The sequence below is a fragment of the Pan paniscus genome, chromosome 16, assembly GCF_029289425.2.
Source record: "Pan paniscus chromosome 16, NHGRI_mPanPan1-v2.0_pri, whole genome shotgun sequence".
NCBI classification, from domain to species: domain Eukaryota; kingdom Metazoa; phylum Chordata; class Mammalia; order Primates; family Hominidae; genus Pan; species Pan paniscus.
Genome location: NC_073265.2, coordinates 91283863 through 91306492, shown reverse-complemented (window position 1 = coordinate 91306492; position 22630 = coordinate 91283863). Strand labels below are relative to the sequence as shown.

General features: G+C 39.6%; 1 protein-coding gene and 1 non-coding gene across 3 annotated transcripts in view; one reads left to right on the top strand and one right to left on the bottom strand.

The window, feature by feature from the left end:
* The window catches only part of TARS3 (threonyl-tRNA synthetase 3), an 88800-nt gene that overhangs the window by 42268 nt on the left and 23902 nt on the right, over window positions 1–22630 (top strand). For both annotated transcript variants that reach the window (XM_034939527.3, XM_063596960.1), the window contains 3 exons: window positions 82–180; window positions 15336–15502; window positions 17159–17321. In XM_034939527.3, the coding sequence (XP_034795418.1) occupies window positions 82–180; window positions 15336–15502; window positions 17159–17321 (429 nt within the window). The remainder of the gene's footprint in view (window positions 1–81; window positions 181–15335; window positions 15503–17158; window positions 17322–22630) is intronic.
* Window positions 17780–17879, bottom strand: LOC112437369 (small nucleolar RNA U13). The gene has a single exon (XR_003025989.2). It is a non-coding gene; the product is annotated as a small nucleolar RNA U13 (small nucleolar RNA).

Genomic DNA, 22630 nt, shown 5'->3' with positions numbered 1-22630 from the left:
TTATTCCCAGCATATCGTGTGTGCAGTAAATATTAAGCAATAGCAGATGACATTTGAAATGCAATTATTGTTTCAATCTAGGAACAAGAACTTTTCTTTTTCCACGATTTGAGTCCTGGAAGCTGTTTTTTCCTTCCCAGAGGAGCCTTCATTTATAATATGCTTACAGATTTCATACGAGTAAGTTAACTTTAAAATGTTTTATTCTTATTCAATTCCAGTTTACATTTTTACTATTTTCTCTCATAATAAAGTGGTCAAGCGTTTCCATTAACTTTTCTTTGGTAACATTAATAAGAATTTTGAGGTTAAAAGTGAGATACTGGCCAGACACGGTGGCTCACACCTATAATCCCAGCACTTTGGGAGGCCGAGGTGGGCAGATCACCTGAGGTCAGGAGTTCGAGACCAGCCTGGCCAACATGGTGAAATCCTGTCTCTACTAAAAATACAAAAATTAGCCGAGTGTGGTGGTGCGCGCCTGTAATCCCAGCTACTCGGGAGGCTGGCAGGAGAATTGCTTGAACCCGGGAGGCGGAGTTTGCAGTGAGCCAGGATTGTGCCACTGCACTCCAGCCTGGTGACAGAGCAAGACTCCATCTCAAAGAAAAAAAAAAAAAAGTGAGGTACTAGATTGTACCTTCTAATAATAACATGGAGATAATTTCTGTTTCCCCTGAATACATTCCTGGATTTCATGAAATTCACTTTTTGTCCATATAAGTTTCTAAACCATGTAGAATATAAAGGTAAGCATTAGACTGAGTGTGGCACTCCCTGTGAAAAAGAAGAAAGGAGAAAGTGTCATCTCTGGTACAGAGTGTTAAACCGTGACGCATTGCTTCTCCAAATGTGCTCCATGGGCCACTGATGCTTCCCTTTGCCTATAGCATGACTCCCAGGTGATTTGGCAGCTCCAGAGGAAAGAGGAAAAAACCAACATTGCAAAATACCTACTTGTATTACAAGTTCATAGGTGGGAAAGTCTTTAGTATTTACATGATAAGGACTGTGTAGATAGTGTTCACAGGTGATCTGGGTGGACTACTGGGATTACATTTCCATGCTTGCACTGTTTTGTCTTTCCTATAATCGTTACCTAAATTTTTCATTTACTTAGTTTTTTTATGTGCCTACCACTAGTTCATGCTCCAATTTCTCTCAAAAACTACAAATCTCCTTGCAACATATTCTGCAATGATTCAGGTAATTGCTCAGTAATTTTTTTTTTCAAATATGGTCCTACTCCAGAATTAACTTGCTACTAAGATTCTTGCAAACTGATGGCTTAGGACTTCTTTTCTTCATCATCTTGGCCACTCCCCTCATGTCTCTTCCTATGCTGAGTCTCTTTTCCTGGTCCCTGTATATCTCTTCATTGCTTGTCTTTAATTCTCATTTGGGGATCACTTTCTTCAGTAACTTTCTGAGAAGACAATCCATGGCATGTGGCCTGTGCTGGTTATTCTCCGTTTGCTTCTCCAGTCTTGTTCTCCTTCTTTTTCTTCTTGTGCTGTGCCCCTGGAGGCTGACCTCTCTATATTCTATCACCTGGAGTACACATCTTCCAGTAGGGACTGGCCAATGCGAGGCAGTGGTAGGAGATCAGAGGGCAGTGGGAGAGACTTGAAGAATCACTGAAGATTATCAGAGATTTACATTTAGGCAGGTGGTGATGACCATCACAGCTGCTGATTTGGATGTGCTGTCTTCTCTGGAAAATCAGCATGGCCCCTGGCACCTTCTACTGTACAAGTTGGGAGTACAATCGATGGAGAATGAACAGAAAGCCTTTACAGTGGCATTAAGGGGATCTCTTATTTTTTATAGATGCAAGACAGATGTGGCTGATGAACTGGAGCAGGGCCTGATTGTGAGGGTCACCAAACTGTAAAGGCATTTAAATGCACAAACCCAGTGATCTCTTATTCTAAGGTAAGGGCACTGGTTGGGAAGGCATGGGTCCCTGAGGCTTGGAATGGGAATATTTGACAGACACAGACGACACTGAGAACTTTGAATTTCTGGATACCTTTGTCTGAAGGAATTGGCCTTACCATGAAAAAAACCTTTTAGGGAACTCAGCTGTTTTTTCTGTTGGTTTTTTGTTATTATGGTTGTGTCACTTCCCATATCAAGTAATATTTTATTAGATGCCAAGTATTATATTTAATTTAGGTGTAGAGGCTCTAGATGATATCTCCCACTGGAGCATTCACCCTCTGCCGCTATTAAAGACTGATATTGAATTCAATCAGAGATTGCACTGGGTTAGGGCTGGCTTCCATTTTAATAAGATTCAACTTTTGATTCCTGTTTCTAGGCCATGAGCCCCTTGGGTTTCCACTTAACAGGCTGGTGGGTTTATGTCTTTTCAGCCCCAAAGGACTGTAGGGAAGTCCATTCTACTCTTCCAATGTGTTCTATTCTTAACAAATAATTCCAAGGCTCATCTAATTACTACATTGGCTCAAAAATCCATGACATCATCTGAATCAGGCCTAGCTGCGGATGAGGCTCCTCGGGTGCAGTTTGTTGGGAACAGATTATCAAGTACATTTCCTCTACAGTTTAAGACCTGTGAACTAAAAACTCAAGTTATCTATCAGCCATCTCATCCTCCCATCTCCCTCACATTATAAAATGGTGCTTGAGGAATAATGCAATAGATAGTCTTACTCAAAAAGGAGTGGGGTAGAGTAGGAGGCACATAGTAGTCACCATCTGTAGAAATTCTGGTATCTACCAGTCATCACTGCCCCAGGGTCAAGAGATACACTTTGATTAAGATCCAGTTTTGCTCTGCCTGGCTGTGATTCTGCCCTCTGAGTCATCCTTTCTCTTCCGTAAGAAATGGCCCATATGTGCCTTAGGGTAGCTTTCTTTTTAAAAAAAAAAATTATTTATGTATTTTTTTATTTTTTATTTTTCTTTGAGACAGAGTCTCGCTGTGTCGCCCAGGTTGGAGTGCAGTGGCGTGATCTTGGCTCACTGCAACCTCCTGCCTCCCAGGCTCACGCCATTCTCCTGCCTCAGCCTCCCGAGCAGCTGGGACCACAGGCGCGTGCCACCACGCCAGGCTTTTTGTATTTTTAGTAGAGACAGGGTCTCCCTATGTTAGCCAGGATGGTCTAGATCTCCTGACTTCGTGATCTGCCTGCCTCAGCCTCCCAAAGTGCTGGGATTACAGGCATGAGTCACCGTGCCTGGCCTGGGGTAGCTTTGTTCTCAACCTGATTCCTTCCTGTAGAAGGCTGGGGGAATCCAAAGCCCTTATTTCATTTTGTGCTGCCTTTCAATCTAAGCTAGTACAATTCCTTTAAAAACTTTGCGAGTCCTTTTCTATAAATGTATCATCAACACAGTTAGATAAAAGCCACATCCACATCTTTCTGACACCGATCCTTCTTTGCCTGGGAGGCTACTGTGAGACAATAGTACACTGCAGAGTCTTCAGAGCCTTCGTGTTTAACGGAAAGGGTCTACAAAGCACACTCCTAAGACTTGCAGAAGCCTTACTAGATGCACTTACAGTAGATCATTCTGAGGTTTTCACAGAGTGTCTTACAGCCCCGCCCTTAAGATCTTTACCGTAAGGCTGTGCTTTGATGATTATAATCTGAATTTGATCCGTGTCCTGAAGCCTTGTGAGTCTTTTTTGGGACAGTCTAAGGATAAGAAGGTTTCATTTTTGAACCCAGCAGGTCCTGGTGGCTTTATATTTCCTCTAAACTTGGCTCAAAAAGTTAATTAGTTTCACCTTTGGTTTATACCTCTCTTCTTGTATTTTACCGTAGGGAGCCAAAAATCGGCTGTCATTTTCTACATTCTGCCTGGACATCTCGCCAGCTAAGTCCATGAGTTCTTTGGGTACCCTTTCTGCTTTCCATGTTACTTCTGGTGACAGTGTTACCCACCATCTGTTTCTGGCACCTTGTAATAAGAATCCCTTCTAGCTTCTGCCCACCACCTGGCCCCAAAGCTACATGTTTTAGGTTATTGTTATGTCAACTGAAGAATCATGAGGTTCATAAAATTGTAAAGGAGAGCTTCATTTCTTCTGAGGGGTTGCAGCCTGAAATCTTGCAGGCTAGGAAGCTTCATAGCTTCTGGCAGAAACCAGAAGCAGGCATTTCAAGGGAGGGACAAGTAAGACAGGAATTTATGCTGATGAGATTGGCCAAGTATAAATATTTAACAGGTTATAAGAAGAGCTATGAATATTCACAAAGGGGGGACATTGATATACATAGTAAGCAAACATGCATGTTACATGCATCCCTTGTTCACTTTGGGGTGGAGACAATGCATTTAAATTAGGCTGTATAACCAAAAGGTCAAATGGAGGACACAGAGGCATCCCGTGTGCAGCCTTTATAAACCAACCAGAACCAGTGCATGGTGAGTGGTCTTTTAACAGGAAGGAATGCTGCTCAGTTGTGTAAATCAGTGGTGGAACAAGTCTTTCAAAAGGGCTTGTTTCTGATTAACTCCTAGGAAAGAAAGCCTAATGGTTGTTAGTGACAGAGTGGGTATAATTAGGCATGTCCAACCTCTTGTCGCTGCCAGTAACTCAGTTTTTAAGGTTTCTCTGGGGTCCTTTGGCCAAGAGGGTGTCTGTTCAGTCAGTTGGGGAGCTTAGGATTTTATTTTTATTTCTCAGTTATAGCAGTACCTACATCCAGTGCAAAATTCTGTTCTGGATGGCTATTGTAACGTAGCAAAGTATCCCAGAACTTAATAGTTTAAAACTGCCATTTCATCATTACCGTCTTTCATAGTTGCAAATTTTAGGCTCCTCTGGGTGGTTCTTGCATTGGGTCCCTTACATGACTGTATTCAGGTAGAGTCTCATGCCAGGGTTATTGATTGAAGAATGTCCCCTTCCCATCATAGAAAGACTAAAAACATCAGGCATTGGCAAGAATGTGGAGCAAGTATAACACTTACTGCTGGTAGGAATGTAAAATGGTAGAACTACTTTGTAGCAGTTTGGCATTTCCTATAAAGATAAACGTGCCCCGCTTTTTTTTTTTTTTTTTTTTTTTTTTTTTTGAGACAAAGTCTCGCTCTGTCGTCCAGGCTGGAGTGCCGTGACCCGAGCTCAGCTCACTGCAAGCTCCGCCTCCTGGACTCATGCATTCTCCTGCCTCAGCCTCCCGAGTAGCTGGGACTACAGGCGCCTGCCACCACCATGCCTGGCTAATTTTTTTGTATTTTTAGCAGAGACCATGTTAGCCAGGATGGTCTCAATCTCCTGACCTCGTGATCCACCCACCTCGGCCTCCCAAAGTGCTGGGATTATAGGCATGAGCCACCGCCGCGCCCGGCCTTTTTTTTAATTTAATTTTATTTTTTTCCTAAGACGGAGTTTTGCCCTTGTTGCCCAGGCTGGAGTGCAATGGCATGATCTCAGCTCACCACAACCTCTGCCTCCCAGGTTCAAGTGATTCTCCTGCCTCAGCCTCCCAAGTAGCTGGGATTATAGGCATGCATCACCACACCCAGCTAATATTTTTGTATTTTTAGTAGAGATGGGGTTTCTCCATGTTGGTCATGCTGGTCTCAAACTCCCAACCTCAGGTGATTTGCCCGCCTCCGCCTCCCAAAGTGTTGGAATTACAGACGTGAGCCACCACGCCCAGCCCCCACTTCTAATTATCCCAAGATAAATAAAAACATATGCCCACATCTACACAGAGACTTGTATTTGGATGTTCATAGAAGCGTTACGTATAATAGCACAGAACCAGAAACAACCCAGATTCAGCTTGTGAAAGGATAAACACAATGTGGAAAGTCCATGCTGTGGAATACAACTCAGCATTTACAAGCAGTGAGATGCTGATATACACATGAAGGAGGAACCTCGAAAGTATCGTACTAAGCCAAATAAGACAGTCAGAGAATGCATAAGGCACCATTCCATTATGTGACATTTCAGAAATGCCAAAACTATAGTGACAGAAAGAAGATCAGGAGTCCAGCGGGTGGGGAGAGGGGATTGACTCCAAAGGGTCAGGAGGGAACTTTCTGGAGGGTAGAAATGTTCTATATCTTGACTGTGGCAGAAGTCGCATGACTGTATACATTTGTCAAAAGTCACTGAATTGTACACTTAAAATTGGTGAATTTTATGGCATGTAAATTTTACGTCTATAAAGCCATTTTGTGGTAAAATACACATAATACAAAAATTTACCATTTTAACTATTTTTAAGTGTGCAATTCATTCTCACTAAGTACGTTCATGTTATTATGCAACTGTCATGGTCCATCTCCAGAACTCTTTCCATCTTGCAAATCCGAAACTCTCCAGGACTTTGTCATCATCCTACACTTAATCTCTGTACGCACTAAACACTAATTTCCATGCCTGCCTCCCCCAGCCTCTGGTAACCACCACTCTAGTTTCTGTCGCTATGAAATTGACTATTTCTAGGTGTCACATATAAATGGGTTCATAGGCTATTTGACCTTTTGTAATAAAACTATCTTTTTAAAAGTCTCCTTTGGTGTTGACATAGGCAAGCTAGCTTTCTTACATTAGTGTTTGCATGATATATCTTTTCCTATCCTTTTATTTTCTGCCTCTGTTTCTATATTTAAAGTACGTTGCTGGAGAAAAGAATACTGTTGGGTCTTAATATTTTTCAGTCTATCTGCCTGTGTCTTTTTTCCTCTCTGCCCTCTTCCATGTGCCTCAAGGTCCTCCCTGAGGTTCCAGTTGGTTCTGTTAGTCACCAGCCAGTAGAGGGTATGCTTGTGGGACAGACTCTCAGTCACAGCTGGGCTGCCTCAGGGGCCATGGTCTGGTCCAATATCAGTAGCCTTTGCCTTGGTGCTGAGTCCTAGACCAGTCAGTAGTAGCCAGAGTGCTGGGGATACATGGTGCTCAGCACGGTGGAATATACGGCCGCATTCTACCAGGAAGCATCCTTTTCCTCGGAACTGGAACTGCTGCATTTCTGTGGAAGGGAGGTAGGAGGCCAGGATGGGCTGGGTGTGCACACTGATCCCACTGAGGGAAATTTCAGGATTTCTGAGTTTTTGACTCAGGTAAAATGACTTCCACTTAGGTTTAAGTAAAGGCAAGTGAACTTTTGTTTGTATATTAGTTACTGACTGTGTGGACAACTGATAGTGAATAAATAGATCTTTTTGTTAGTCTCCTTGAATTTTTTTTTCCTTGCATTCTGGAAAATATCTGTCACCTGATTCTGTACTTTTCTTACCTTTTTTTAAATTAACTTTTTTAATTGTCATGCAGTAAAATGTACGCCTTTTTGATAACATGCAGAACTGTGTTATCACCTCAGCAATCAAGATACAGAACAGTTCCATCACCCCTCAAAACTCCCTCATGCTACCCTTTTAAAATCAAACCCTCCCCAGCCCTGACCTCAGGGAACTGCTGATTTTTTCTCTACCCCTAAAATATTGGCATATAAATGGAATCATACTTTTATAAAACCTTTAGAGACTGACCGCTTTCACCCAGCATAACACCCTGGAGATGCATCCGAGTTGAGTGTCCCCAACGGGCCTCTGCTTTTGTCCCTGGGCAGTATTCCATCATATGAACATACCACTGCTTCAGATCCATCCTGCAGTTGAGGGGCATTTGGGTTGTTTTCAGCTTTTGGCAGTTATGAAAACTGCTATTGTCATTCATGTACAGTTTTTTGTATGAACATAGGTTTTCATTTTACTAGAGTAAATACCTAGGAGTGTGATTTCAGGGTCATATGGTGATATGGTTTGGCTGTGTCCACACCCAAATCTCAGCTTGAATTGTAATAATCCCCAAGGGTCAGGGGTGGGGCCAGGTGGAGATAATTGAATCATGGGGGTGGTTTCCCCCATACTGTTCTTGTGGTGGTGAATAAGTCTCTTGAGATCTGATCATTTTATAAAAGGGAGTTCCCCTGCACAAAGTCCCTTGCCTGCTGCCATGTAAGATGTGCCTTTGCTTCTCCTTTGCCTTCCACCATGATTGTGAGGCCCCCACCAGCCATGCTGAACTGTGAGTCCGTTAAACCTCTTTCCTTCATGAATTACCCAGTCTTGGGTATGTCTTTATTAGCAGTGTGAGAATAGATATGGTAAATTTAAGTTTATAAGAAAATGCCAAACTACTTTCCAAAATGACTACTGTTTTGCATTCCCACCAGCTGTGCATGAGGGTTGCTTTTATAAAGCTCATCTCAGTCACACCTTTTGCATTTCCTGGAATCTGCCTGACTTGTTGATGGATGTCTTGAAACCCTGGAGTGGGGAGGGGAGTGGCTTCTCTTGTTATTATATTAATAACCCACTTGGGGAATTTTTGCTTCCTCTTCACACAACCTTAGATGGAGTGAATTTCTAGACCAAGCTTGTCTTTGTGAACAAGGCAGGCCTCAAAACATTCAGCTCTTCTGCAGGGAGAGTCCTGAAAGATGCACTCCAAGGGTTTAACTGAAGAGAGTCTAGTGAAGGAAGTATTTATGGAGATATGGGCCTGGCTAAGGTAACTAACAAGGGATGATAGAGCGCCCAGGGATTACCAATAGCAAGAATCCCTTCCCCTCCATCACTAGGCCTGCAGAAGTGAGGAGATGGAGTAGTAATACTAGAACCCACAGAGAGCTTGGAGCCTTGGAGGAGAGAAGTGAGGAGATGGAGTAGTAATACCAGAACCCGCAGAGAGCTTGGAGCCATGGAGGAGAGAAGTGAGGAGATGGAGTAGTAATACCAGAACCCGCAGAGAGCTTGGAGCCATGGAGGAGAGAAGTGAGGAGATGGAGTAGTAATACCAGAACCCGCAGAGAGCTTGGAGCCATGGAGGAGAGAAGTGAGGAGATGGAGTAGTAATACCAGAACCCACAGAGAGCTTGGAGCCATGGAGGAGAGAAGTGAGGAGATGGAGTAGTAATACCAGAACCCGCAGAGAGCTTGGAGCCATGGAGGAGAGAAGTGAGGAGATGGAGTAGTAATACCAGAACCCGCAGAGAGCTTGGAGCCATGGAGGAGAGAAGTGAGGAGATGGAGTAGTAATACCAGAACCCACAGAGAGCTTGGAGCCATGGAGGAGAGAAGTGAGGAGATGGAGTAATAATACCAGAACCCACAGAGAGCTTGGAGCCATGGAGGAGAGGCCACGCAACAGAAGCTGTAACTGTAGAACACAGCCAGAGCCTGAGTAAACCCACAGCAGGGAGAACCAGGGAAAGAAATATCCAGACCTCTCTCTTCCACTACCCTATGAATCCTTTAGAACTTTCCATTGGTCAGACCCAATCAGAAACCATATGGAAAGCATATTAGCATGTCAGGATTCTCCACAGAAACAGAACCAACAAGATATATAGAAAAGAAGAGATTTATTATGAGGAATTGGCTTGTGTGATTATGGAGGCCAAGAAATCCCATGATCTGAGGGTCCAAGAAAGTTGGAGATGTAATTCTAGCCTGAGTGCAGAGGCCTGAGAACCAGGGGAGCTGATGAATCTAAAAAAAGGAGAGAGCTCAGGTACATACACAGAGAATTAAACAGTGCTTACCATGGTCAGGGGTTGGGGAGAAGAAATGGGGGGATATAGATCAAAGGATACAAAATAGATATCTAGGATCAACAAGGTTAGAGATCTAATATAGAACATGAGGACTAAAGTTAACAAAACTATATTTATCAGGGAGTTTTGTTAAGTAATTAGATTTTAACTGCTCTTGTCACACACACAAAAAAGGTAACTCTTTTACTATTTATTTGTGTCCTATAACATCATGTTGTGAATCTCAAATATGTGTAATAAAATTTATTGAAGAAAATTTAAAAGGCTGGGCATAGTGACTCACTCTTGTAATCCCAGCACTTTGGGAGGCTGAGAGGGGTGGATCGCTTGAAGCCAGGAGTTCGAGACCAGCCTGGCCAACATGGTGAAACCCTGTGTCTACTAAAAATACAAAAATTAGCCAGGCGTAGTGGTGCACATTTGTGATCTCAGCTACTCGGGAGGCTGAGGCACGAGAATTGCTTGAACCCAGGAGGTAGAGGCTTCAGTGAGCCAAGATTGTGCCACTGCACTCCAGCCTGGGCAAGAGAGCAACACTCTGTTTCAAATATATATATATATATAAATATTGAGGTAATAGTTCTAAGGCTGATACCCATTGGCCGGGCACAGTGGCTCATGCCTGTAATCCCAGCACTTTGGGAGGCTGAGGCGGGTGGGTCACGAGGTCAGGAGATCAAGACCATCCTGGCTAATACGGTGAAACCCCATCTCTACTAAAAATGCAAAAAAATTAGCCAGGCGTGGTAGTGGGCACCTGTAGTCCCAGCTACTCGGGAGGCTGAGGCAGGAGAATGGCGTGAACCCAGGAGACGGAGCTTGCAGTGAGCTGAGATCATGCCACTTCACTCCAGCCTGTGTGACAGAGCGAGACTCCGTTTCAAAAAAAAAGATTGATACCCATTAAATAATTTTCATTGCTGAAGGAAATGTGAGGAAACAGTTATCATATACTTAGAAAGTTTAAATTGCTACTAATCTGGTAATAAATATTAATGTGAAAAAAATGCACACTCCTAGCAATATTCTTAGAAAGGAATCTAAAATATACAATTAAAATCACATAGAAAAAAACTTTACTGCAGAATAGTTTGTAGTATTCAAAAATGAAAAGTCTTATGTTTCTCAATAGTAGAAGGATTAAATACTCTGTGACATGTCCACACAATAAAGCACTATGCAGTTAGTACAAAAATACATCTATGCATACTAACTTGAAGGGGGTTCAGTATACCTCACCATTGAAAACTGGAAGTGACAGAGTAAATGTATAGTGTATCCTTTCTTTTTATAGGTAAAAGCAGAAAACAACAAAATCCTGTATGTGTGTTTTGTGTTTGCACAGTCATGGAGGAGAGGGTTGAAATACAGGAACACCAGGCCATTCGCATTATCTCAGGGCAGTAAAGGGTGGAATGAGAGAAAATGTTCAGGTTTTCTTTATACACCTTATTTTTTTTCCACATGAAACATAATTTAAGCATGTTGTATTATACTATTGTGTTTAAAATAAAAGTATATATTTTATAAAATAAAAAAATAATAATCACAGCAAGTAAGCCTTGTGTGGAGCCCACAGAAGTCAGCTTTGGGGAACACAGTGCAGGGCAGAGAAGGAAGGAAAATGGGCCAAGATGAGGCGAGACAGGCAGTGGCAAATGGAGAATAACCAGCCTGGCTCACCCCCTGTGCCTCTCAGCACATTCTTGCCTTTTGCTTGGAGGACACTGAGGACATTGGTTTCCTCCCACAAACTCCAATCAGCCGATGTATCATCATGTGGTGATGTCATTTCAGTTTCACCTAAATCTGAATCGTGACATTGGCCACCATGAGTGTCCTTCATGTAAGAATGCAAGGAAAAGACATAACGAAATGTAACTGTTTCAGCCTCTGCAGATGGACGCTAGGGCCAAGCTGATACATCAGAGCCGCCTTTTCCCATCACTCATTCCACATTCGCCTTATCCTGGTGGCACCCCAGATGGGCATTGTTTTATTTGGTGGGCGCATTAGTTTCCTAGGGTATTATAACAAAATACCATAAACTAGGTGACTTAAAACAACAGAAATTTATTATCTCCCAGTTTTGGAGGCCAGAAGTGTGAAATCAAGGTGTTGACGAGGCTGTGTTCCCTCTAAAACCCATGGGGGAATCCTTCCTTGCCTTCTCCTAGCTATTGGTGGTTGCCAGTCATCTTCAGTGTTCCTTGGCTTGTTGAAGCGTCATTCCCATCCTCTGTCTTCACGTGATGTTCTCCCTGCGTGTCTTCACATTGTCTTCCCCTTGTGTGCATCTGTCTCTGTGTCCAGATTTCTCCTTTTTATAAAGAGACCAGCCATATAGTATTAGGATCTACCCTAATGATCTCATTTTAATTTGATTACCTCTATAAAGACCCTACTTCCAAATAAGGACACATTCTGAAGTACTAGGAGTTAGGACTTCCAAATATCTTATTTGGAGAATACAGTTAAACCAATAATAGTGGATGGCCCCAGTCTGCCCTTAGGATCCAAGTTTTTAGTAATGCTCTTTGTGGGGTTTCGGGGCTCCCACTGATGGTTGTGGCTAGATGTGTTGATATCGAAGGCTCCCCACTGAATTGCAGACACAGTCCTCCTTACTCCATTGTAAGCAATACGACTTCTCCCAGTAATTGCGATCAAGGGTAGTAAGTCTTTCCCCAAGTAATTGGGATCAAGGGTAGTAAGTCCTTTTCTGCCTATCAGTTCTATAGTAAAGGGAGCCCATAATGGGCAACGGACAATCTCAACTCCCAAGCATGTCTCAGTTTTTGGTGAAAACATACTTTGGGCACCAAAACATGTTATCGAAAGATTCCAGAGCTCCAAGGATGAAGAAAATATCCTAAATGTTTCCAGAGAGAAAAAAGCCACAGACATAGGACTGGGTATCTGAATGGCATTGAAATTTTCAGTGGAAACACTGAAAAACAGAAGACAGGAACAATGCCTTAGTAATGCGAAGCCTAGAAATCTATACCCAGTTAAAGTAGCTTGCTTCTGGGTTTCTCCCACTGCCAATTTAGTTTTGGCTTTCCTAGGTCTTCTGAGGCAATTAACACTTGATCACCTACTTTGCAGATTCTAAATTATTATAGCATTCATCTTCTCTCCTATTTTCTTTGTCCTGGTAGATTTATGCTTTTATAAAAACGTTCTTTACTCTTATTTTAATGGGGTTTTGGAAAGGAGCTGTTTATGTGGAATTGCCTTATTTTTTACAATGAGAAATTACTTGAAAACAATTTTATGACACTGATTCTTAGAAGCTATTTAGATGTTTTTAAGTGGCCAGATCACTAGGTATGGGTAGAGATTCAGCTCCTTCAATAACCTAAACTATTATTTCCAGGATGAAATATGATTTTTAATGTTCCAGATAAGTTATCTGGATTTCTTCAGGAGACTGGACTGAGCTGTGAACTGCTTAATCACTGAGAGTTTACTCTTTCCCAGCATTAGAGAAAGAAATTAATGGCATGGCATGAGACATATTTTACTCCCCAACTTTTTCTCTTGAAAAGTTCAAATCTAGAGAAAAACTAAAATGCAATGCAATGAACATCCATATTTCCTTCATTTGGATTCATCAGTTGGTAATATTTTGCCAGTTTGCTTTATCTCTCTGTTATTTATATGTGTGTGTGAGAGACAAAACAATATGTATATTACAATATGGAGAGATACAGCAGCATAATATATATAGATATCTCCTATATATTTATGTAAAAATATAATAGTTGTTGACACTTCATCTCATAGGGATTATAGTTTGTGCTGCTATAACAAAGTACCCTAGACTGGGTAGCTTATAAACAACATAAGGGTATTTCTCACAGTTCTAGAGGCAGTAAGTCTAAGATTAGGGTCCCAGCATGGTTGGGTTCTGGTGAGGGCCCTCTTCCAGGTTGCAGACTGCTGACTTCTTGTAACCTCAGATGGCAGAAAGAGGACCAGAGAGCTCTCTGCGAATCCTTTTATAAGGACACTAATCTCATTCATGAGGGCTCTACCCTTATGACCTAATCACTTGTCAGAGGCCCTACTTCCTAATACTATCACCTTGGGGTTAAGGTATCAATATCACAATTTTGGGGGAGACACAAACATTCAGTCCATTGCAGGGATAGTTTAAAATCATTTCTAAACATCTCAAGAAGACATACATTCCTAACATGGTTGCATTCAGAGTGAATTAAAAATGCATTGAGCAGTATCTCCTGAGCTAGACTTTAAAAGTAGTTTTTAGTAAAAGCGAACACGCACACCCTGCCACACACACACCCACACACTCACCCTTAATTTCTGGGACCTTGTTTAATCTGAATATATGGAACCATCTGAAATAGCCAATAATCACTGCCATTCTTAATGACATCATTTTGTTAAACATTTTCTTTCTTTTTTTGAGATGGAGTCTAGCTTTGTTGGCCAGGCTGGAGTGCAATGGCGTGACCTTGGCTCACTGCAACCTCTACCTCCTGGGTTCAAGCGATTCTCCTGCTTCAGCCTCCTGAGTAGCTGGGATTACAGGTGTGCGCCACCACGCCTGGCTAATTTTTGTATTTTTAGTGGAGATGGGGTTTCATCATGTTAGCCAGGCTGGTCTCAAACTCCTGACCTCAGGTGATCCACTTACCTTGGCCTCCCAAAGTGCTGGGATTACAGGCGTGAGCCACCACACCCTACCTGTTAAGGTTTTCTAATTTAGTAAAAACAAAGGATAGGTGAAGCAGCTCACTGAATGGCCGAGACCTAAGCTGTCTACCCTGGACTGCCAAGATGCCCTGCTGAAGAATAACAGACAACATTCCTTTCAGTTGTATAAAGCCATTGTTAGTAATCTTAAAATGTTATGTTTTATGTTTTTTTAGCTGTGAAAACAGTTTTTCAAATTTGCTTAAAGTATACGTGGCATTCTAGATTTGGGCCAGATGTCCATTAAGTGGTTTACAAATGTTGAGAATCTAAGGATTCTCAGAATTCTTACTTATTCAGGTTTTTGTGTTCATCCAAATTAAAACTGTCATGCAAAGGGTCCCTATCAAATACTGTCAAAACAATTTGACCTAATTGACATTCGTAAAACAACAGCAGAATATGCATTTTTGGAAAGTGCACATAAAATATTTACCCAACAAAGATCACCTAATTGTTTTGTTTTTAAAGAAAGTTTAAATAAAGTTAAAACTTTGCTTGGAAAAAAACTCTCTTCTCCTGTCTCCAGTAATTCAATTAGGGAAGCTGTTAATAGGTAGGGAGGGAGGCCAGCTCATGACTTAATAATATCAACTACTTAAATCGTTATACACTAAAATTCTTATTTCTGTTTAAAACTAAATAAATCAAAATTATAACATGCAACATGGCATTCAGGCTTATTAAATTATAAATTTTTTCTGCCTCTTAAATAATAGGAAAAAACCTGTTTATCTAGAAGGACTTTGGAGTGATTACAGTGAGTTTCTATATATATTGTATTTCAATTACTACTTTTCAAAGAACTACAACATTATATACTATATACTGTTATATGCTATAAAATAAATGTACTCAATAGAAATTATACTAAACATATGTAAATCTTTCTTTCAAGATCCAGAAACCACCACACCTAAAACTGAGGGTACATTAATCATGAATTAATATAGGACATGAGCCCAATTTGAAAATATTTGCTCATAGTGTTACTTTGCATGGAATTGTGATCTGCCCTAGCAGATTTTAATGTTGAATGCATGTATCTTGAAGGAGGAATATCACAAACGGGACTTCACGGAGGTGCTCTCTCCCAATATGTACAACAGTAAACTCTGGGAAGCCTCGGGCCACTGGCAGCATTACAGCGAGAACATGTTTACCTTTGAGATTGAAAAGGACACTTTTGCCCTCAAACCCATGAATTGTCCAGGGCACTGGTGAGTGTTAAAAGCCAAGCAGGCCTTTTCATGAGAGCACATAGCACGCTTCGTCACAATTAGCTTTTAATGCTTTGTGGAATGAAAGAGTCCCTTTAATCTGAAGAGTGGTGATTACTAATTTTTACTAAGCTGTTTCATTCTGGAGAATGGATTTACTTTTGAAAATAGATTTGATCTTTGGCAGGTATGGGATGTTAGCTGGTAACCATTGCATTTTTTTGTGCTGATTAAAGGATAATGTTATGTGTCAATTTTATAAGTTTTATAATATTTGTCTTTCTTATAGTAATGCACTTCAAATGTTCATATTTGCAGAATATTTAGTTCTTTCATACTGTTTGGGTGGATTATAACAAGATCAATGAGGTCATAATCAATGGGTTTCTGGATTTCACTGATTCCAAGATACCATTTTTCTTCCACATGTCAACATTTCTGAAGTTGAAATGCATCTTTTAGTTGGTGGCATCTTAGCATTATATCATAATGTAATTAATAGGTTATTTTCTTTCTTTGTAGCACATAAAATGAAGATACATTTTACAATCAATGCTGTCTTTGATTCTATGAAAGACTAATTATCATAAAGTTGGTATGCAAATTCAACCTTGTAAGACAAACATATTGTACAACTGAAACTGAATAGGCATAATTGTCCACAAAAAACAATCCCAACAATCGTAGTTTTTGTATTATCAACATACATAGTTTCAAGTAAATTTACCTAGAAGATGATTATTAAAACCGGTAACTGAACACTGAAGAAAGCTCTTTGCCCTTTTAAGTGAAGATGAGAAGAAATTTAACTTTATGATGATGTCATGTAAAAAATATATATAACTTTAATTTTAGGAACACCGGTATGTAAACATTCTGTATCCTCTCTTTCTAAACAGAAGGTAGAAGCTATGCTAGTGTTTTGCATTGTAAAACACTTGTGTTAACAATTTCTTAACTCATTTTCTCAAAGGCATCTTTTAAAATTATAGCCTCGTACTTTATAATGAAAGTAGAGAATTTAAGTTTGTCTTTTTACACCTCAGAATAAGAAAGCAAGGCCACGGTGGCTTAGAGGCAATGGGATATGGAAGCTAGGAGTGCTTTCTGCAGGAGAGAAGTCTTTCATTCAACAGAGAACATAGTTGAGTGCTTTTTGTGCTTGGAGCTAGAAGTGCAGAGGTGATTAAGACACAAACCATTCCCTCATGGAGCTCATGAGCAGAGTGGGCAGGGCCATGCATGTAGACAATCTGTTATAAAAAGACCAGTGCCATAATGATGGCATGTTTGAGGTGTTCCAGGAACGTGAGGAGAAACTGCCTAGCCCTGTCTGGGAAATGTCTAGGAGGGCTTCATTTAAGAAGTAGCCTTTGAAATGAATCATAAACAGTAAATGGTGATTCACTGTGTGGATAAGGGGAGGGAACAGCATTTCTGGGAAGAGATAATAGACAAGCTTCTTTCTCAGAGTGCTGCAGTGATGTAAATGCAAGGTTCACTAATTTGTGGAAGAATTTTTTTTAACCTGGTGATCTAAGAACTAGAATAAGGAGTTTATGAATCTTGAGGCTTAATTGTAATTTCTTTGTATTTACATAATTATTTAATATTTCTGTGCTGTGTAATAGCTGTGTGTTACCACATCTTTTCTAGTCTAATGTTTGCCCATCGTCCACGATCTTGGAGGGAAATGCCTATTAGATTTGCTGATTTTGGAGTTCTGCATAGAAATGAACTGTCAGGGACTCTCAGCGGCTTGACCAGAGTGAGGCGCTTCCAGCAGGACGATGCTCACATCTTTTGCACAGTGGAGCAGGTAAACAATAACACAGAGTGAAGCAGGGTGGTCACAAATTCAGTGTGATGCCCCGAACACATCTTGTATTCTTTCAGAGTCACTGAAACATAGACGTTTGGTCTAGTCTCTGAGATTTATTCGGCTCTAACCTGCTGTGATTCTCTAAATTAGGTCAATAGATTAATCATCTCTTGACATGAAATATATTCCTTCAGTGATTTTATTAACCTAAATTCCATTAAGTGGAGTATTTTAAGGGATTTGGTGGAATTCTGGATGTTTTGTTTTTCAATATTGCCTAGAACTTAAAATTTACTTTTTCAAGTTTTTGTGTTAATTCAAGTTAAAATTGCCATGCAAAGTTTCACTCTCAAACAATTTGACCTAATTGATGTTTATATAACAACAGCAGAATATACATTCTTTGGTTTCATGTTGGATGGGTGATGTGCCAGTGTTGTATCCAGTGTGCTTCATGTGGGGTGGGTAATATGCCAGTGTTGTACCAAGGTGAGGGAGGTACATCTTACACACGTGTGTACACCCAGTCATCACGCTTATGAACTACAAAAGGATCCGAGTATTTGTTCTTTGAAATTGCACACAGAATATTTACTAAAATAGACCATATTCTGGACCATAAAACAAGTCTCAATGAGTTGAAAGGGATGCAATTAAAACAAAATGTTTAATTAACCCTAATGTTTAACCCTAATCCTAACTGACCACAATAGAATTAAAAATAGATAACACAAAATCCAAAGGAAAATTAGACAATTTTATATAACAAATGAAATAAAAACACATCAAAATTTGTAGGATGCGATTTAAGTGGTAGAGGGATGTTTATAGCACTGAATACCTGCATTAGAAAAGAAAAATCAATGACTTAGCTTTTACTTAAGATAGAAAAAGAAGAACAAATTACACCCAATGTAATGGAAGCAAAAGAAAGAAAATAAGAAAGAGCAGAGCAGAAATCACTGAAATAGAAAATAAAGAATAAAAATAAAACAAAAGCTGGTTCTCTGAGAAGATCAATAAAATTGATAAACCTTTAGTCAGACTGATGAGGGAAAAAAGAGAAGACAAATAAAAATGTCAGGAATGAGACAGATGTCATCACTACAGATTCTGTAGCTGTTAAAAAGATAAGGCAGTTTTATGAATAACTTTATGCTCATACATTTGACAGCTTAGATGAAATGGATAAATCTTTGAAAGACAAAACTATTAAACTTTACTCAAGAAGAAGTAGATCATCTGAATAGCCCTATGTCTACTACAGAAATTGAATTGATAGTTAAAAACCTTCCTACACAGAAAACTCCAGGCCAAGATGGTTTTACTGGTGAATTCTACCAAACATTAAAGAAGGAATAATACCAATCTAGAGATACTCTTCCAGAAAATTGAAGAGGAGGAAATCTTCACCACCTCATGAAGCTAATGAAGCTAATATTGCTGTGATAGAAAAATAAGACAAAGAAATTAAAAGAAAACTACTGAACATCTCTCATGAACATAAAATCAAAAAATTTAAACAACATTTTAGTAAGTCAAATCTAGTAATTTTTTTAAAAGGACATCTTAATCAAATGGACTGAATCCCAGGAATGAAAAGGTAGTTTAACATTAGAAAATGAATCATTGTAATTCCCCACATTCACAAACTAAAAAAAAGAAAACAAACAAAAAGACAAAAAGCATATTATCCTCTCAGTAGATGCAGGGAAAAGTATTTGGCAAAATTCTACATCCATATCTCATAAAAACTCTCAAAACTAGGAATGGAAGGGAACTTTCTTAACCTGATAAAAGGCCTCTATGAAAAACCTACAGCTAAGCTCATACTTAATAGTGAAAGTCTGAATGCTTTACTCTTAAAATCAGATATTAGGTAAGGATTATCTCATTACTTCTCTGATCATTGTACTGCAGGTTCTTTCTGATGCAGTAAGTTAAGAAAGAGAAATAAAAAACACCTAGATTGGAAAGAATTAAAACTCTTGTAAATGACATGATCATCTATGTAGAGATCAGATGGAATCTACAGAAAGCTATTAGAAGTAAGGTGAATTTAGAAAAATTGTATGGAATATCAACATACAAAAATGAATTGTATATGCATTTCATAATAATAAACCCTTGGAAATTGCAAATAAGAAACAATTTGTAATAGCATCTCAAAACATATGATAGTACTTTGGGATAAGACTGACAAATATGTTGCTATGGACTGAATTGTGACTCCCAAAATTTATATGTTGAAGTCCTAACCCCCAATGTGATGGTGTTTGGAAATGGGGCTTTTGGGAAGTAATTAGGTGTAGATGAGATTATGAAGATGGAGCCCTCATGATACGATTAGTGCCCTTTTAAGGAGATGCCAGAGGCTTTCTGATTCTCTCTGCCGTGTGAGGACACAGTGAGAAGTCAGCCATTGGCAAACTAGGAAGAAAGCCCTCACCAAGGAACTGAATCAGCTGGCACATTGATCTTGGATTTCCCAGCCTGCAGAACTGTGAAGAATAAATGATTCTTATTTAAGCCACACAGCCTATGGATTTTTGTTCTGGCAGCCCAAGCTGAGTAATACATACATACACAACCTATACAGTGAAAACTTTAAAACATTGCTGAGATAAATTTAAAGAAGGCCTAAATAAATGAAATATACCTTGTTCGTGGTTTGGAAGACTAAATATTATTAAAATATCAATTATCCCCAAGTTGATCTATAAAGTCAGTACAATCCCAGTCAATACCCAAGCAGACCTTTTTTCCCTGTAAGAGGTGACATGCTGATTCTAAAATTCGTATAGAAAGCACAAGAACCTAGAATAGCCAAAAGAACTTTGAAAGATAAAAACAAATTTGGAAGAGTCACTATGCTTGATTTCAAGAATTATGAGAAACTACAGTAATCATGCTGGTCTAGATAGATAAATCAGCAAAACAGAGTCTAGAAATAGACACAAATATATGGACAACTGATTTTTAATTAAGATTCGAAGGCAATAAAATGGAGGAAAGGTAATATGTTCAACAAATGATGCTGGAATGATTGTGTATCCATATGCAAAACATGAGGTATGAGGATTCATACCTCATACCATATGAAAAAATTAAGATGAATCACAGGCCTAAATGTCAAACATAAAAATACAAAACTTCTAGAATAAAAATTGGGGAAAATCTTTGTGATTAGGTGATAGGTGATGATTTCTCAGATATGACACCAAAGGGCAATCCATAAAAGAAAAAAGTTGATAAATTGGGTTCCTCAAAATTTAAAACTTCTGCTCTTCAAAAAGTACTGATCAGAGACAGGAAAGACAGGTTACAGACTGGGAGAAAATATTTGTGAGGCATATATCAAATAAAGGTCTTGAATCCAGAATACTTAACAAATATTCAAACCTCAATAAGAAAACAGACAACCCAGTTAAACAATGAGCAAAAAAGACCTGCTTTGGGGAAGATGAAGCAGGTGCTTTCCCTTTCCTTCCCTCTAAGAACAAGTAAAAACCTTGGATATTACATATAAAACAAACACGAGACTCTGAAAGGTGTTGAGAAAAAGGGCACACTGGCTATGGACATCAGGACCTAAGAAACAACATGGTAGTGAGTTCCTTAGGTATTTTTGTTTTGTTTTGTTTCGTTTTGCCACATATATTCCAGACTTGGCAACCAACAGATGCCAACAGGCATCGATAAAACAGGCCAACAGAAGTCTGCTTGCTGTAGCCAAAGGACTAGGAAAGGGGCAGCCTAGAAAGATAGAAAAGTTTTAGACAATATCTACTATATTTCAACGAGACACCACAGAAAAAACTGTGGCCCTTTATATGCCAGCTAAGGCTGATTGAGGAGCTTATATTTTAACTCTCAGCAGGCTCAAAATAAGTACCTCAATACCTGTTGGAATGGGTAAGAGAAGGCTTATTAGGAAGCTGGGACTTTTACTCCTGCATTAACAAGATCCCATCCCACTCCCCCAACCCAGCAGTGTCAGTGAAGACTATGTGGGGAGCCTGGACTTTTGCCCTCCCCTGGAAGTAATGAGGTGCCTCTTCCACTCCTGCTTGAGTAGTGTCAGAAGACGTCTAGTGGAAAGATAAGACTTTCTCACTGCCGGTTGGTCATGAGGCCATGCTTTCTGTGTGCAGTAAAGGCCATGGAGTGGGGGCTAGAACACCCGTGCAACCCAGAAGTAACGAGGAGCGCCTCTCCCCTTACTTTCTAAAAGGAGCTTGGACTGCTTTTCCCACTTGCCAGTAACTGTCCAGTACTGTCCTCCCTCTGCTGGAAGAGTGTCAGTGGAAGTCAGCTAAAACAACATTTAAGATCCAGAGGCTTACTTTAAAACCCAAAATGTCCAGGTTTAAGAAATTGAAAATCACTCATCATGCTAAGAACAAGAAAAATCTCAACTTGAATTTAAAAAGACAATCTATGAACGGTAACACTGAAATAACAAAGATGTTACAATTATCTGCCAGAGATTTTAAAGCAACCACCATAAAAATGCAATTACTAACTAATGAGCAATTACTAACACACTTGAAACAAACAAAAATTACAAAGTCAGCGAAGAAATAGAAAATCTCAGGAAAGAAATAGAAGATATAAAGAAGAACCAAATGGAAATTTTGAACTGAGAAATATAATATTCAGTGAATAGATTCATGAGCAGAATGGTGAAGACAGACATAAAGACAAGAACAGAAATTACGCGATCTGAAAAACATAGAGAAAACAGACTGAAAGAGAAAAGAACAGAGCCTGAGAACAGTGGGATATAACAAGATATCTAACATTCATATCATCATAATTTTGGAAGGAGAGGAGACTGAAGGTGGGACTGAAAAAGAACTCAAAGAAATAATAGCTGACAACTTGCCAAATTTGGCAAAAGACATCTACAGATTCAAGAAAACTGTTCAGGATAAACTCAAAGAAACCTACACCAAGATACATCATAGTAAACTGAAAACTAAAGACAAAGGAAAAGCTTGAAAGCAGTGAGAGAGAAATGATGCATTACCTTTAAAGAGAAAAACAATTTGAATGATAGCAATTTCTCATTAAAAAACAAAAAACAAAAATCCTGGAGGCCAGAAGGAAGTGGCACAATACTTTTAAAGTGCTGAAAAAAGAAAAAGGAATTTTCAACCCAGAATTCTATGTCTAAAGAAAATACCCTTCAGGAATTGAGGGGAAATCAAGACATTGGACCCACCAAAAGAATGGCTGTAGGAAGTTTTCTAAACAGAAAGGAAATGATGAAAAGAGGAATCAGGGAACTTTAGGAAGAAAAA